The sequence below is a fragment of the Bactrocera dorsalis genome, chromosome 1, assembly GCF_023373825.1.
Source record: "Bactrocera dorsalis isolate Fly_Bdor chromosome 1, ASM2337382v1, whole genome shotgun sequence".
In the NCBI taxonomy this organism is placed as follows: Eukaryota; Metazoa; Arthropoda; class Insecta; order Diptera; family Tephritidae; genus Bactrocera; species Bactrocera dorsalis.
In genome coordinates this window covers 52,400,580-52,418,342 of record NC_064303.1, presented here as the reverse complement: position 1 = coordinate 52,418,342, position 17,763 = coordinate 52,400,580, and the positions used below count along the sequence as shown (strand labels likewise).

General features: G+C 36.6%; 1 protein-coding gene across 6 annotated transcripts in view; it reads left to right on the top strand.

Annotated features, from left to right (window-relative positions):
• LOC105227259 (cullin-associated NEDD8-dissociated protein 1) overlaps positions 1 to 13,395 on the top strand; it is a 122,126-nt gene extending 108,731 nt beyond the window's left edge. For 2 of the 6 annotated variants that reach the window (XM_049462378.1, XM_049462376.1), the window contains 6 exons: positions 9,601 to 10,962; positions 11,023 to 11,970; positions 12,036 to 12,279; positions 12,338 to 12,484; positions 12,537 to 12,669; positions 12,737 to 12,843. In XM_049462378.1, the coding sequence (XP_049318335.1) occupies positions 9,601 to 10,962; positions 11,023 to 11,970; positions 12,036 to 12,279; positions 12,338 to 12,484; positions 12,537 to 12,667 (2,832 nt within the window). In that variant the 3' untranslated portion in view covers positions 12,668 to 12,669; positions 12,737 to 12,843. The other 4 variants (XR_007423734.1, XR_007423732.1, XR_007423733.1 and 1 more) reach the window with 4 other exon arrangements.
• Positions 13,396 to 17,763: the final 4,368 nt, after the last annotated feature.

The window sequence follows — 17,763 nt, the reverse complement described above, 5'->3', positions numbered from 1 at the left end:
GAGCATCTTTCTCTTTGACACCATGTCTGAAATCCCACGTGATCTGTCAAATACTAATGCATGAAAATCCTAACCTCAAAAAAATCACCCGTTATAAATGCGCAGCCGTTTACTCATTGTAAATACGCGAATGAATGCATACGACGCACCATCCTTTTTCGTTATAATTATGACATCCGGTTTTGTTCTAATATTCGTTACCATCGGTTTCCTCTTTTTAACAACGTCTACCCATATTTCATTTGCGTTTTGAAGAGTCGTAGTATCCTTTTGAGTTGATTTTGGTGCTCCACTATACGATACTTGCGCCTTTTCAATTAATTACGTTTTTGGCTTTTTTGTGGGTGGTAAAAGTTTTGAGGTATTATCATCTCTACCAATATGAACTTGAGATGATTTTCCTATTATCTATCTTCTCGATGGGTTTCCCACTCTTTTAGCTTTGACGTATAATGTCACAATGTTACTCAAAAGTTCGCGCACAGCTCGGTTAATATGCCTTTGGCCGACCATCATCTCTCCAACTCTTTAATTTGTTCGCCCAATACTATTTTTAGAGGCAATACCTCCAAAAAAATATAGTTTGGAAACACCCGTCGCATTCGGTATGTGCGAATGTTTATATGTAAATATAAATCAAAGTGTACTTATCTAATCCCGTAGGCCTGGTGTCCACTTAGGTGGTTAAACCTCCCGGAACGTCTCACACAAAAAAAGTATATTTTTCAATATAAAAACTACAAATTTATTAAGAAATTTCGGAACACAATAAAAATACGTTTACTTTACACGTCTATACTCAGTGTAAGATCGAATGTATAAAAATGAAACGAAGGTTGATGCGCGCAGTGTATACAAGGCGAGTTCCAACAAAAACCGGATTTAAAAAACAACAGAACAAACGGTTTTTTCGGCAAAACCAATTTATTGTATTCAAAATAGTCGCCTTCTGCTTCAATATAGCTTTTTACACGGCCCAAAAGCATGTTGAACGAGTGTTTTAGCTCGTTGGCCGGTATGCCGGTGCATGCCTTTTGAATGGCCTCTACGTCTGCATAACGCTTTCCTTTTATGGACAAATGAACTTTTTCGAAAAGAAAGAAGTCGCGCAGTACCATATCAGGTGAACACGGGGAGTGGTTAATGGTTAAAATGTGATTTTTGGTAAAATAATCGTTTTTCGAATGCTTGATTCTGAGCAATAGTCGTCAGTCAATTTGTACGGAACAAACCGTGCATACACCTTTCATAAGCCCAAATGATCGGTCAAAATGCGATAAATCGATGTTTAGGAGATGTTCAATTCCATTTCCATGAATTTCAATGATGATTTCGGCTGACTTTCGATGAATTCACGCACAGTTTCGATGGAATTTCGGCGATCGCGGATTTTGATTGGCCCACATGTTGATTGTCATTTATACCCTCACGCCCACTTTGAAAACGTTGAAATCACTCGTGCACTCTGTTACGGGATATGCACTCATCGCCATAAACCAGTTTCATCAATTGAAACGTTTCGGTAAAAGTTTTACCAATTTTAAAACAAAAGTTAGTGTTGTTCATTTTCGCACCGATAACACAAACATACTGACACTTAAAACGCAATAACTTCACTTCCAATCTATGAAATATCATGAAATTCTCACTCTACAACCATAGGGGGCGTCCTGTTTACTTTTGAACTCTCCTTGTATTCGAGTGTTGACATGCGAATTGTGTAGAACGAATTGAATCTGCCATCCCGATGTCCATCCTTTTTGTTGAGTGGGTACAGATATGGTGAGTTGTGTTGGTATTGTGTTGTGGCGCCATCAGCTGTGGTGTACTGAGCTGTGTTTAGCCAGGCAAGCTGTGTTGCCCAGAGTAGAGTGGATGGAGGCTTAACTCATTTAAACACATATACGAGGGCTGCTATATATATTTCTGGCCTAATAATGAAAATAGGAATATTTATCAACGAAAATGGTTTTATTGTTTTTCAAAATATTCTCCATCAACATTTATACACTTTTGCATGCGCTCAAATCAATTTTCGAAGCACTTTTTCCACTCGGATTGAGACACCCCCAAAACATTTTTGAATGCTTCAATAGCACCTTCTGGCGACGAAAATCGTTGACCACGCATTATTTTCTTGATGTGTGGGAATAAAAAGAAGTCATTGGGTGCCAAGTCAGGGCTGTACGGCGGATGACCCATCAATTCGACGTTTTGGCCGGTCAAAAAGGCGCTGGTTTGAGCCGATGTGTGAGAGCTCGCATTGTCATGGTGCACAATGATTCGTCTTCTATTGTTCGTTTTCCGAATTTCTCAGAAGACTTCAGGCAAACAAATGGTGGTGTACCACTCAGAAATGACTGCCCTACGTTGCTCAAGCGGAACAGTCGCCACATAACCAGTTTTGCCGAAGAAACAGGCGACCATTTGCTTTGAACTGCTTCTTCCACGGCCAACTTTCGTTGGATTTGGCTCGTCTTGGAAGACCCACACGGTCGAGTGCTGTTTTGGTTCGGGCTCATACGCATAGATCCATGATTCGTCACGTGTGACGATCTTATAAACGTCTTTTGAAGCACCGCGATCGTATTTTTCAGCATTTCTTTACACCAATCCACACGAGCCTTTTTTTGAGCGATTGTCAAATTTTGCGGGATCCAACGGGAACAAACTTTTTTTACGGCCAGGTGTTCATGCAATATCGAATGTATGCTGAATGTATGGGAGAAATGCATAGACATGCCTCTATTTGAAGGTATGTTACATGACGGTCTTGCATTATCAGTTCACGTACGGCATCGATGTTTTTTGGCACAACGGCTGTTTTTGGACGACCTTCACGGAATTCGTCTTTGAGCGAGCGTCGGCCACGATTAAATTCGTTGTACCAGTTTTTCACAATGCTATAGGATGGTGCTTCATAGCCATACAAAGATTTTAGTTCATCGATGCACTCTTGTCGTGATAATCCACGTCGAAAGTTGTGAAAAATTATCGCACGAAAATGTTCACAAGTTAATTCCATTTTTTGGCCGAGATGAATTTTTTAATTCCCTGTAAATAAAACAATTCACGATTAAATGACAAAACGTTCTTAGTGATGTTATGCTAAAAAATGTCAAACTTTCCAATGAAAATGTCAGATTGCACCTGGCAACACTTAGTGTTGCCTAGGCCAGAAATATACATAGCATCCCTCGTATATAGAATTTTCACCAAGTGTAGTTGGGTAGTAAAGAAAATTAAGTTACCTCAAAGGCAAATGATGTAATGCTGCTTTTGATACCAAGTATTGGAACCTATGCACCTTGTTGATGGAATAATGATTGCACAAAAATATGTCAGAATAGTTAATAATTTTTTAGCACCCGCAATATTCTTATACGAATTGTCTAGTCTTATAGAATGACTCAGCGCTATGCTATTCTGCAAAAATGGTAAGTTTTAATTCGAAAAACATTTATACAACATTTTTTTATATGATCCGATATCAGCTCGAAATTATATTTTTAGTAGGCCAATACATTTAAGATTGACTTGGAAATTCGTTTTAAACCATATTGAGCATATAAGGACTGCGTCGAATAAAATTTCCTTTAAAATAATGAAAAAACTTTAAAACCTGTAGTTCGATTTTTATAAACTAAAATATTTAATAGAAAACAGGCTGCCTACCTCGCAATGTTACGATCGACCACAACACGTGCGGGATGGGATAGATACCGAGAGTTGAAGAGGGAAGCGAGACGCATTTGCAGACGGAAAAATAAAGAGGCCGAAATGCGTGAGTTATGGAGGGAACACTTCTGCAGCCTGCTGATTGGCAGTGAACGCACAACGCCAGGAGAAGGCGAACCCGAATCCACAATCGATGACGATGGAGCAGACGTTGCATTGCCCGACCATGAAGAAGTTCGAATAGCAAATACCCGCCTGAAGAACAACAAAGCGGCGGGGCCGATGGATTGCCGGCCGAGCTATTCAAACACGGCGGCGAAAAACTGATAAAGCATGAATCAGCTTCTTTGTAAAGTATAGTCGGACGAAAGCATGCCCAACGATTGGAATTTAAGTGTGCGCCAACTACCTCAATATCGCGCATAAGGTTCTATAGAGCGTATTGTGTCAAAGATTAAAGTTCAACAAACTGATTGGACCTTATCAGTGTGGCTTTAGACCTGGCAAATCAACAACCGACCAAATATTCACTATGCGCCAAATCTTGGGAATCGACACACACCACCTCTTCGTCGATTTCAAAGCTGCTTTCAACAGCACGAAAAGGAGCTGCCTTTATGCCGCGATATCATATTGATATCATCCGCCTCAACACCCGCGCCGTTAGTTCTGCCTTCTCCAGACTGGACAAGGAAGCAAAACAAATGGGTCTGGCAGTGAACGAGGGCAAGACGAAATATCTCCTGTCATCAAACAAACAGTCGTCGCACTCGCGACTTGGTACTCACGTCACTGTTGACAGTCATAACTTTGAAGTTGTAGATGATTTCGTCTACCTTGGAACCAGCTTAAACACCAACAATGTCAGCCTGGAAATCCAACGCAGGATAAGTCTTGCCAACAGGTGCCACTTTGGACTAATGGCAGAAACAGCGAGCAACGCAAAACCGTAACCCGAATCAGCTGATACGATTTTTTTGGATTTGGATTTTTTCCGTAGAAACGGGTCATCAGATTACTCTGTCACAACGCCAGGGTTGCCAGTCTCGAGATACTGTAGTAATTATAAAAATTGTCTTCAATATGTTTACAATTTTCTTAAACTATTTAAAATCAGAGGCCAGTGCTATTATTTATAAATATGAAAATTATTTTTTGTAGTTTAATTTCGATTTTGATATTTTATATTATGAAAAATTGTAATTGAAAAGTTAGATGTGTGCAAAACTATATATGCGTATTGAGCAATAGCCACATTGTTCAAATGAAAACAAAAGAGAACATCTGATTTCTACGTTGCTACTACGGGCTTAACTTTTGACAGATTTTATTCGCTACGGACGGCAACTAAGGAAGGGAGAAGCGGAATTCTCTGTTTCTGCTATAAGTAGGCAATTGAGAAGTAAAGTCCTCTCTCGACGAAAAAAAAACCAAACTATAATGCCCGGTTTCACAGGCCATACTTATGTTGTGCTTAAGATAAAACAGGAAAATAGTGTTTTACAGTTCATACTTAGGTTATGCTTAAGCACTGAAAATTGGAGTCTTAAGCAATGCTTAAATAACAGCTGATTTTTGTTTTGAATTTGCTTTGAATTTTCAGCGACATCTTTCGTAGCGTAGGGCAAGTGTCCGTTCGCTTGCACTCAATAACAGCTTATACTTTTGCTTCAGTTCCAATGGGTGCTCCGACTCGCTAGTGATGAAATTTGGGGTTCTTTTGTTGTTTTCATCCATTTTTTATATATTTTTATGTATTGTCTGTTATAATTAAAATATTTCAAACATATTTTTATGAATGACATTTGTAAAACATATGTTGCCCACAACGTTGCCATATATCATAATAAAATTTTATAGAAATTAAGCATTGACTGTGAAACGCAAACGACTGCTCAGTTTGCAACAATGCTTACCTAAGATTTTATTTAGGCACAACTCAAGTATGGACTGTGAAACCGAGCATAAGTCACTCATTATTCCCGCCCTGCTATATGGTGCAGAGGCCTGGACGATAACAACATCTGATAAGTCGACGTTACGAGTTTTCGAGAGAAATGTTCTGCGAAAGATTTATGGTCCTTTGTGTGTTGGCCACGGCGAATATCACATTCGATGGAACGATGAGCTGTATGAGATATACGAGGACGTTGAAAAAGTTCGGAAGACAGCTGTAACGCTGGCTAGGTGATATCGTCCGTATAGATGAAAACACTGCAGCTCTGAAAGTATTCGACGCAGTACCCGCAGGGGAAGCGGAGGACGAGGAAGATCTCCACTCCGTTGGAAATACAAGGTGGAGAAGGACCTGACTTCGTTTGCAATCTCATATAGCAAAAGAAATGACTGGAGCGCTGTTGATAACTCGGCTATAACCGCGTAAACAGTTTCTTCACCATTAAAGAAGAAGAAGAGCAGACACATACAATTTTCTAGCATTTATTTCAGAGCTATTAAGATAAAAATTTTCTATTTGAAATTTCTAATTGCACAGTATGGAAAAAAATGTGGACGGCAAGTTTATTAGACGCAGTTTTTAAGTCAAGTTGCTAAATAGAAGCCAACAAATAAAATCAAAGATTTCGGAACTGGTTTGGTGTGGTCCCGTTATAAGGAAATGAGTTAAGGCAGTTATTATGACTAAAGTAGGAACGACTCATTAGTAGAAAAGCCCATTGTGGAGTCTTTATTTTCTACCGTTACTTTCTTTCTCTTTTCTTTTAATTTATTTACCTGACCGCAAATGCATTACTTTAGCGCTGAATTATTCGTAGAATGGAATTGGTCTATATACCATGGTCTAAACCTCATATCCCTAATACAAGTATAACGATTTCCAATCATCTGATTAGCCTCTACTACGGTTTTAAGCACAACTGCATTTACCTCAGTAGAGACAATAATAAATGATCGGTTTGTTTACACATGTCTATTCAACTCCAGAAAATCTCAGGGTGTTGTTAACACTTTTTTCGCTAATTTATGGTAATTAGGGTGTCGTGTTAGTATTTAGGCTACATATAAATTTTCAAGTTTGATGAAGAACTCTTAAATAGATATTACATAATGGAAATTTTTACATTACTAAACTTATTATTTTGAATTACTTTGCATGTTTCTTAAATTTTACTGGGATGTTACTTGTTATCTAAGTCGTTGTTTTTTAAACAAGTGTTAAACACGCTTCAAAATTTTTTTATAACTTTTGCATGCAAAAAGATACAGTCCTGGGCTTTCGTTGGACATACATACGAGTATAAAAAATGATTAGCCCTTACAACAGAAAATTAATTGGAATTTGTATTTAGATATAAGAATATAATTTTACAAATAATTTATTTAAAAAATTACGCGAATTTAAAGTTAAAAAAAAAAACAAGATTGGTTTAGAAAAGCAGAAGCTGATGTTTTCCGTTGGTCAAATGTAAATAAATGCAGCCGGAGAAAACTCATCACCAAAAAATTAACGACAGGAACACAACTCACTGTTTACAGTGTATTATCAGCAAATCAATGTTTTAAGGACGAAATATGACACACCATGACGTTTGAATCATCTATTAATAAAAATATACCATGAATAAAAAGTTTTTGATTTATATTAAATAACAATTTTTGTAGTTTTTGCCTAGTATTTCTTCCTCTTCTTTACTGGCGTAGACACCGCTTACGCGATTATAGCCGAGTCCACAACAGCGCGCCAGTCGTTTCTTCTCTTCGCTACGTGGCGCCAATTGGATATTCCAAGCGAGGCCAGGTCCTTCTCCACTTGGTCCTTCCACCAGAGTGGAGGTCTTCCTCTTCCTCTGCTTCCCGCGGCGGGTACTGCGTCGAATTTACTTCCTGAATATACTTGTATACAGCACTTCGTTGCTACTACAGAAAATTCAAGAAGGCCGCTATGCACACCTCAGAAAGCTACCACGAAAAGGTTTTCTACTGTGGTATTACAGTTTTCATCTCTGTGGGCTCAAGGGCTAACAAGCAGTTAAATATTAATGAATTTATTTAGGAAGGAAATTAAGAGAAATTGAAATAGGTCAAAAGAACTATTTTACTTATAATTTCAAACTATTTTAATCAGTTATTGTGTTCAAATCCAGAGAAACGTTAAACATAGTTAAACTCGTGGAGTAGTCTCAAAACTGGATGAAACAAACTAAATAATCAAATATGTACCACTTTTTTGCCATTTTTCCGCTAGAGACATTATTACATTAGAGTAAATCGAAATTTAGAAATTTCCACAACCATTCTTCCTAATTCCTTCCTTTTTTACATAAAAATTTCAAAACGTATATAAAGGGTGATTTTTTAAGAGCTTGATAACTTTTTTTTTAAAAAAAAACGCATAAAATTTGCAAAATCTCATCGGTTCTTTATTTGAAACGTTAGATTGGTTCATGACATTTACTTTTTGAAGATAATTTCATTTAAATGTTGACCGCGGCTGCGTCTTAGGTGGTCCATTCGGAAAGTCCAATTTTGGGCAACTTTTTCGAGCATTTCGGCCGGAATAGCCCGAATTTCTTCGGAAATGTTGTCTTCCAAAGCTGGAATAGTTGCTGGCTTATTTCTGTAGACTTTAGACTTGACGTAGCCCCACAAAAAATAGTCTAAAGGCGTTAAATCGCATGATCTTGGTGGCCAACTTACGGGTCCATTTCTTGAGATGAATTGTTGTCCGAAGTTTTCCCTCAAAATGGCCATAGAATCGCGAGCTGTGTGGCATGTAGCGCCATCTTGTTGAAACCACATGTCAACCAAGTTCAGTTCTTCCATTTTTGGCAACAAAAAGTTTGTTAGCATCGAACGATAGCGATCGCCATTCACCGTAACGTTGCGTCCAACAGCATCTTTGAAAAAATACGGTCCAATGATTCCACCAGCGTACAAACCACACCAAACAGTGCATTTTTCGGGATGCATGGACAGTTCTTGAACGGCTTCTGGTTGCTCTTCACCCCAAATGCGGCAATTTTGCTTATTTACGTAGCCATTCAACCAGAAATGAGCCTCATCGCTGTAGACCATAAATCGGACGTAAAGCGCGAAACACATTTCGAACCGAACACTGATTTTGGTAATAAAATTCAATGATTTGCAAGCGTTGCTCGTTAGTAAGTCTATTCATGATGAAATGTCAAAGCATACTGAGCATCTTTCTCTTTGACACCATGTCTGAAATCCCACGTGATCTGTCAAATACTAATGCATGAAAATCCTAACCTCAAAAAAATCACCCGTTAATTTCAAAATATTGAGATACTAAAAAGATATTGCGTCAAATTTTAGAACAGTTCTTAGTAGTTTCTTGGTCATTAGCCAATACGAAATCAGTAGTGCAAACTGCTTACTGCATTTCCGAAAAAGCAAAAACTTTAGTTAAAATTCTTCGACTATTGTTTTTTTTACTAGTATTTAACATTAACGTTGTTATTTTTCAGACGCCCTATATATGTTGATCATTTTAAAAAAGAATAATAAACTAGGATTAATTTATTATCTAAATATAGGAAAGTACATAGAGACGTTACTCTAATAAATTTATGTGAGAATTACAAAACCGTTTGCTTCTCGCACATATTTACTCATTGAACGTAAAATAGATTTATATCGAAAATACAAATGTATCATGTATAGCTATTTTTGCTGAGTTAAATTATTTTATAGTTGTACCTATAAATGTTGCATTGCAATATTTTACGAGGAAATACGTATATCAAGCGTTGCGGTTACTGAGAGGGCGCTTATTTTTATTTTGTAGTCTAAAACAGAGAAAATAGTTATTTTACTTATAACTTAATTACTCGTAGAAAGTTGGTTTGGTTCAAATACCCAGACAAAAAGTCAACGTTGCTATTTTATATTTATGCCTGAAGTTAACACTATTAAACATATTTTTCTTTTTTTGTGGAATAGATTTTGGATATTTGTCTTCAATATTTAAGTTACGATCCTAACTATAACTACGAATCTGATGATGGTCATAGTTGCCTTGCGATGGACACTGAAGAAGGAGAATATGTCGACAGTGATGATTACAGTGACGATGACGATATAAGTTGGAAAGTTCGTCGTGCTGCCGCAAAATGTTTGGAAGCTTTAATAATAACTCGCCATGAATTTATTGAGAGTTTTTGCCAAGATTTGGGACCTATATTAATATTGCGTTTGAAAGAAAGAGAAGAAAATGTGAAGTCGGACATATTTCACGTATATATAACTTTATTGAAAAGTGCAAAAGCTCCACACCTTTTAGCACAAGATCCGGATTCAATGGAAGAAATACCACGAATTTTCTCTCTTCTTCAAGATCAACTAAAAGATGTTATTAAAATTATCCAACCTCTAATGCGTGAACGGTCGATGAAAACTCGTCAGGACTGTTTTCTTTTATTGCGAGAATTATTAAATGTATTACCTGGAAGCTTAGGGCCATATTTAAATGATATTGTCCCTGGTATAAGTTATGCACTTTGTGATAAAAATTCCACAAGTAACATAAAAATTAGTGCATTAGGATTCTTATGCTCTCTTTTAACATGTCATACACAGACATATCTTTTTCAACCTCATATTCCCACACTGGTACCAATTATAATTACTGCAGTATTTGATTCATTTTATAAAATTTCTACAGAAGCACTTCAAGTCATGCAACAACTTGTAAAGGTTATAAGGCCTCTAGACGATCCCATATCACCCGGTACTTTTAAAATAGGACCTTTTGTGGAAGACCTATATTCTGCTACACTAAAAAAATTAATGACATCTGATGTTGATCAAGAAGTTAAAGATCGTGCTATAACTTGTATGGGCCAAATAATAGCAAATATGGGCGATTTTTTGGATCCGCAAGTTCAAACATGTCTCCCTATATTGATGGAACGGCTTAATAATGAAGTAACTCGGCTAAGTAGCGTTAAAGCGATTCATATGATTGCTTCATCTCCTTTACGAATCGATTTGACTTTAATAATAAAAGAAATTATTCCCATATTAGGTTCATTTTTAAGAAAAAATAATAGAGCTCTCAGATTAAATTCTTTGGATTTACTAAATAAATTGGTTGAGAATTACTCTCCTGCATTTAATCCCCAAATTCTACAATTAGTAATTGTTGAACTTAAACCGCTAATATCAGATTCAGATCTTCATATTGCTCAATATTGTTTAATACTTTTAACAGCGACGGCTCTTAAACATCCAAAAGCTCTTGAAGATACTCATGAGCAATTTTTGCCTGCTGTATTAATGCTGGTGCGTTCACCACTTTTACAAGTAAGTTGTTTCTTTTATTATAATTTATTAATTATTTATGCATAGTGTATATTTTTTTAGGGTAGTGCACTGACGTGCACGTTAAATCTTCTTCAAGTCTTAGTTCAAACAAATATTCATCATTTGGATTACAATTCTTTGCTCAATAAACTTATGGATCCAGTTATCATTGATAATGAGCAGGTTCATAAACAAGCCCATCATTCTTTAGCTAAATGTATATCATCACTCACTCTAAAATGTCCCTGGGAAGCCATACCTTTGGCGTCACGCCTTCTTGATTATATTCAAAAAACAACCGAATGTAATGATATAAAAATGAGCTTTTGTCTATTAACCATTGGAGAGATTGGTCGCAATTTTGACTTGAGTCCGATTTTATCTTTACCACAAACTTTAATTGATTGTTTTGGTGTTTGTTCTGAAGACGTCAAGAGTTCATCAAGTTTGGCCTTAGGTGCTGTTGCAGTTGGAAGTTTGAAATCTTATTTACCCCTTATATTAAAAGAAATAGAAGGACAACCGAAACGTCAATACTTATTATTGCATTCACTAAAGGAAGTTATATCAGCATTATCTGTTACCCAACATGGACTCTCTCAATTACTACCTTCCGTTCCATCTATTTGGGTGCAGCTTATAAAACATTGTGAGAGTTCTGAAGAGGGTTCTCGAAATGTTGTTGCAGAATGTCTCGGAAAGTTAATTTTGGTTAACCCAGATGAACTATTGCCACAACTTCGTGATGCTTTATATTCTAATAACGCTATAATGAGAGCCGTGGTTGTATCTTCTATAAAATATACTATATCAGATCAACCGCAACCAATAGACCACTTATTAAAACAAAATCTAGGCGAGTTTCTTTCCTCTCTTCGTGATCCAGAACCAGGAGTAAGGAGAGTAGCATTGGTCACATTCAACGCGGCCATTCATAACAAACCAACATTAGTACGTGACCTACTGCCCACATTATTGCCTTTTTTATACTCAGAAACAAAAGTAAAGGTTAGTATTAATCATTTATAAATCAAATTAAATACATTTTTAAACTTTCGTTAAACTATTTATAGTGTGAATTAATTCGTGAAGTTGAAATGGGTCCATTTAAGCATACTGTTGATGACGGTCTAGACATTCGCAAAGCAGCTTTTGAATGTATGTATACTTTGTTAGAGCAAGGACTTGACCGAGTTGATGTTAAACAATTTTTGGGGCACGTGCAAGCTGGTTTATGTGATCATTATGATATAAAAATGCTAACATATTTAATGACAGCGCGCTTAGCTGTTTTATGCCCTGATGCAGTTTTACAACGTATGTTTAGTATCCAGTGTATATCTTTGCTACACTAAATTAAGAATGTTTTGTTTAGAACTTGACCAGTTTGTGTTGCAATTGCGGGAAACATGTACTTACAAAGTAAAAGCAAATTCTGTGAAACAAGAACACGAAAAACAAGATGAATTAAAAAGGTCTGCACTAAGAGCCGTATCCGCGTTATCCCAAATACCTAATGCAGGTGAGTTACCGTTTTTTTTTCTTTTCGGCTTCGAAATTAAATTATATTTTAGACAAAAATCAACACTTCACGGATTTCTTGAAAACAATCAAAGATACACCGGAATTGTGCAAAATTTACGAATGCATTCAAAAAGACTCAAATTTGGTCAGCATTGAAAACGCATCGATGGATCAAAGTTAAATGTAAATTCAGTTTTGTTTGGTAATACGAAGGGTTTGAATTAATGTTATATTTTCTGTTATCTGACAGATGTGGAAACCAACACGTCATCTAAAAAATATGGTAAAGGTTTTTCTTACGTATTATATGAAGATATCGTCTTTAATAAATAAACTAAAATTTCATATTAACTTCAATCGGATAGTCAAATAAATTCTAAAGTTGTATATCGTAAGTTTTCATAAAAAAATATTTTTTTTTTGGAAGTGCGTGCAAATATACACATTTTCAGAATTTTAAAGCCTAGGTGAACTGAACGAACACCGTATGTTGGGGAATTTACCAAAATGATCGTAGATTACTGATTCTCCAATTTGTCCTGGTAAATTTTAAATCAACAATATTTATTTATATAGCCTAAATGCATTGTATAATAATTTGAAGATAGTTTTATTCACGACCACAATCAAACGACCATAATAAAATATACATTGTTTAGTGCATTTATTGTGTGGCAAAGCGACTCAGCGATAAAAATACTCAATCTGCTTGCAGAAGTCGAACGAAAGGGTCTATGCCGGACTGAATATGTGTGCGTGCAAATCAGTGTATCAAAATTAATATTATTTCAGGCAATTAGATTATAGTTGGACATTCCCTGATCATGATTCTATCATTTCCTTGTCAATTACATATGAGTTATACATATTTATAAAATAAAGAATCATACAATAAAAAAAAAAAAAAAATTGAAGACATTCGTAAGCAAAACAAAACTATGTGATTTAGTAATAAATAAGATGCGGAACTTCTCACTTAAGGCGTTTGTTTTTTTTTCCTCTGCGTTACGCCTCTATTACTTTTCGGAGTATCTGAGAAAAATACTGAGACGTTTTTTTGGGATTAAACGGATGTTAATATTTTTAGTCCCAATTCTTCAGCATAATATTACAACATTATTGTATGTAAATATTTACAGTCTGCCAAGTAAGAGCGTGGTCGGGATAATTTATAAAAAAAATATTTTATGAAACTTTAATATTTATATATACATTGTACACATTACAAACAATAATGCAATTTGGTCAATAATTTGTCCAGTCAGCACCGGCGTCGATAATTGCCTGGCATCTCCGAGGAATGTTTTCTACTAATTTGACGAGTATTCTAGTGGCAAGGATCTCCAGATCCGACGAATTTCGTAAGACAACTGCTTCAAAGTGAATGTGCGTCTTCCACGAAGCTTCTGTTTAATATATGCCCACACATTCTCAATAGGGTTTTCCACTAAGTACAGAGCTTGCTGCGGTGTTTAGGATCGTTGTCCTCCTTCAGAATCCAATCATCATTTTTTCTAATGAACCATCGTTGGCAGATGGCAGTAAAGCATTTTTGTAGAATTTTATCGTTTTCTCGGCCTTTAGGCTGTCAGTAAAGAGGTACAAAGTGCCGAATCTCTGCTTTGAGAAGCAGCCCCAAATATGCACCTTCATTCCATGTTTTACGTTCCGCTGAACAAGGCTATTCCTGTAAGTTGACCAGGCTAGCGTGAGGACAGAACGTGCCCATATAGAACATTCATCAGTAAAAATGACATTTTCAAAATCTCTATCAATATTCTCATGCGCCCAAGCGAGTCGTTTTGTCACAAATTTTTCAGCCAACAGAGGCTTCTTCATTGTGTTGCGCCATTTCAGATCATGAGTATGAAGAAAACAGGTTCACTATTCTTTTTTCATCTTCTTTGTTCACTTTTCTTATCGAACCACGTTCTGGTAAATCATCGACAGTTTGAGCCACTATATATCGCTGTATTCACTTCTGTACAAATGCCTTCGACTTTCTCATATATTTAGCAGCCGCTGATTGCGACATTTTGGGACCTTTCGGGTGGATGCAAAGGAGCACAGCTTCGTAGCGCTACGCGTACTTAGCACTCATGGCGTTTAACGTGATTCTCTTTCAAAAGATCAACGACAACTGAACCTTTGTTGACAATGCATCACGGACGAAGCTTCCCTCTATCGGCTCGCGAAGGAATTAAAGCAAAATCTTTCATTAACTGTCGGTAAAGTCGACCACGCTCTTGCTTGACAGACTGTAGGTAAGTAATCAAATGGCGAATAAAGTGGATCTGCTTGGTAAAGTCTAACTCTAAATGTATTTAAATCTAAAGAAGCTTTTTTTAGATGTGTTTGATTGCAGGAATTTACAAGGCATTAGCCAATGGGTTGCATGTTCGCGACTTTGTTATCTAAGCTAAGTTTAGAATTTTAGTTTGACAGCCGATTTAAATTTAATGTTCTTAAATTCATGCAAGTCATTTTACTCGCTATATGTTTTCGCCACATAAGCCTTCGATCCAGATGAATACCAAGATAAGTTACTTCATTCGCTTAGGGTACTAGGACATTGTTCAATGAAGTTTTTCGGATTTAGTTCTTTTATGATTCTGGTAACATCAGAAGTAGAAGTCCTAATAGACACAAGAGACTAGTTAGCAGTGTTGGCCAAAGTTGGCAACATAAAGTTGTTCTTTGGGCAATTGGGTTGAAATACCTTTTCTAGGTGATTTGCAAAGCAATTTGCCTTTTCCTTATCACTACGTGCCCAATTACCATTCAACTGTCATAGCGGCATGTTGGAATCTACTGGTGGCTTAAAAGACTTTTGGGCTTTCCAAAGGGCGTTTTGCTTGCTAGAATTTGAACATAGTTTCTTTACAAAGTTTTCAATGTTGTGTCCTTCCTCGCGTTTAATCGTTTTTTTTTTTAACTTACGTACAGCAGATTTCAGTTGAAGCAAAGTTAAAGGGGAGCGACTTAACTGCCATTCAGTCTAGTTTGCGTTTTCTCTTTTACAAGCTTTTCTATTTCATTATTAGTGATTTTTCTAAAACCAACTGGTTTATTGTTTCTTTTTGGGGTTGCCAACTCAGCTGCATTAGTTATTATAGCATTAAATTCCGTTATACTTTTATCAATTTCTATGTATTTATTTTTCAATCAATATTGCTGCTGATATATTTTCTATACTTCAACCAGTTAGTTTTATTAGATATTAGAAAAACTTTTGGCTCAAATATCATAACACGCTCGCGGACGCAAAAAATTTTAGGGAGCTGCAAAAATATACAGGCAATTATTTTTGAAACTAGTTGTAATATCCGAAATCTAATTAGACATATATTATAAGAGTAGTCAGATCATCGTATTTTAACCGTTATACGGAGGTTGCTATATATATTTCTGGCCTAGGCAACACTAAGTGTTGCCAAGTGCAATCTGACATTTCCATTGGAAAGTTCGACATTTTTTAGCATAACATCACTCAGAACGTTTTGTCATTTAATCGTGAATTGTTTTATTTACAGGGAATTAAAAAATTCATCTCGGCCAAAAAATGGAATTAACTCGTGAACATTTTCGTGCGATAATTTTTCACAACTTTCGACGTGGATTATCACGACAAGAGTGCATCGATGAACTAAAATCTTTGTATGGCTATGAAGCACCATCCTATAGCATTGTGAAAAACTGGTACAACGAATTCAATCGTGGCCGACGCTCGCTCAAAGACGAATTCCGTGAAGGTCGTCCAAAAACAGCCGTTGTGCCAAAAAACATCGATGCCGTACGTGAACTGATAATGCAAGACCGTCATGTAACATACCTTCAAATAGAGGCATGCGCATTTCTCCCATACATTCAGCATACATTCGATATTGCATGAACACCTGGCCGTAAAAAAAGTTTGTTCCCGTTGGATCCCGCAAAATTTGACAATCGCTCAAAAAAAGGCTCGTGTGGATTGGTGTAAAGAAATGCTGAAAAATACGATCGCGGTGCTTCAAAAGACGTTTATAAGATCGTCACACGTGACGAATCATGGATCTATGCGTATGAGCCCGAACCAAAACAGCACTCGACCGTGTGGGTCTTCCAAGACGAGCCAAATCCAACGAAAGTTGGCCGTGGAAGAAGCAGTTCAAAGCAAATGGTCGCCTGTTTCTTCGGCAAAACTGGTTATGTGGCGACTGTTCCGCTTGAGCAACGTAGGGCAGTCATTTCTGAGTAGTACACCACCATTTGTTTGCCTGAAGTCTTCGGAGAAATTCGGAAAACGAACAATAGAAGACGAATCATTGTGCACCATGACAATGCGAGCTCTCACGCATCGGCTCAAACCAGCGCCGGCCAAAACGACGAATTGATGGGTCATCCGCCGTACAGCCCTGACTTGGCACCCAATGACTTCTTTTTATTCCCACACATCAAGAAAATAATGCGTGGTCAACGATTTTCGTCGCCAGAAGATGCTATTGAAGCATTCAAAAATGTTTTGGGGGTGTCTCAATCCGAGTGGAAAAAGTGCTTCGAAAATTGATTTGAGCGCATGCAAAAGTGTATAAATCTTGATGGAGAATATTTTGAAAAACAATAAAACCGTTTTCGTTGATAAATATTCCTATTTTCATTATTAGGCCAGAAATATATGAATATAGCAGCCCTCGTATACAATGAACGCTATAGCATCCACGACGATATAGATAATATTTTTCAACCAGAATGACGTGAATGCATTCATGCATAGAATACATGAGAAAAACAGGTTTATTATAGTTTCATTACACTTTTTATTTAACTTTATTTGTCTACAAATATAAAAATGAATTAATTAAATCCATAATTTCATAGTATGTATATATGAAAACAAAACTAAATATTTCTGTCCATTATTATGATTGAATGTTTTTAGGATTCCATATCCGAATTGGAGGTATTGTGATCTTCAGGAGGTAAGTGCCATTGTCAGCCCTCTCCAGGACACAGTGGAGGTTTATTTACACAGTTCTGACATCGGTACGATGTGAATTTAATTATTTTTGGCCTGTAACAATATTTGCACTTCAGGAAATATGTTCTACGTTTGTAATTTAAAGGTGCCGGAATTTTTTCCTTATAGTGTGCAAATGTGTTGGCGGAGTATATCTAACATGGGTTTGTGAGTTGCCATTATCAAGCAAAAAGTCACGACCATTTGAATTCTGTGGTATTTTTAAAAGCGTATTTATTAGGTTGTCTCTAAAATCAAGGAAACTAATATTTGAATCACTT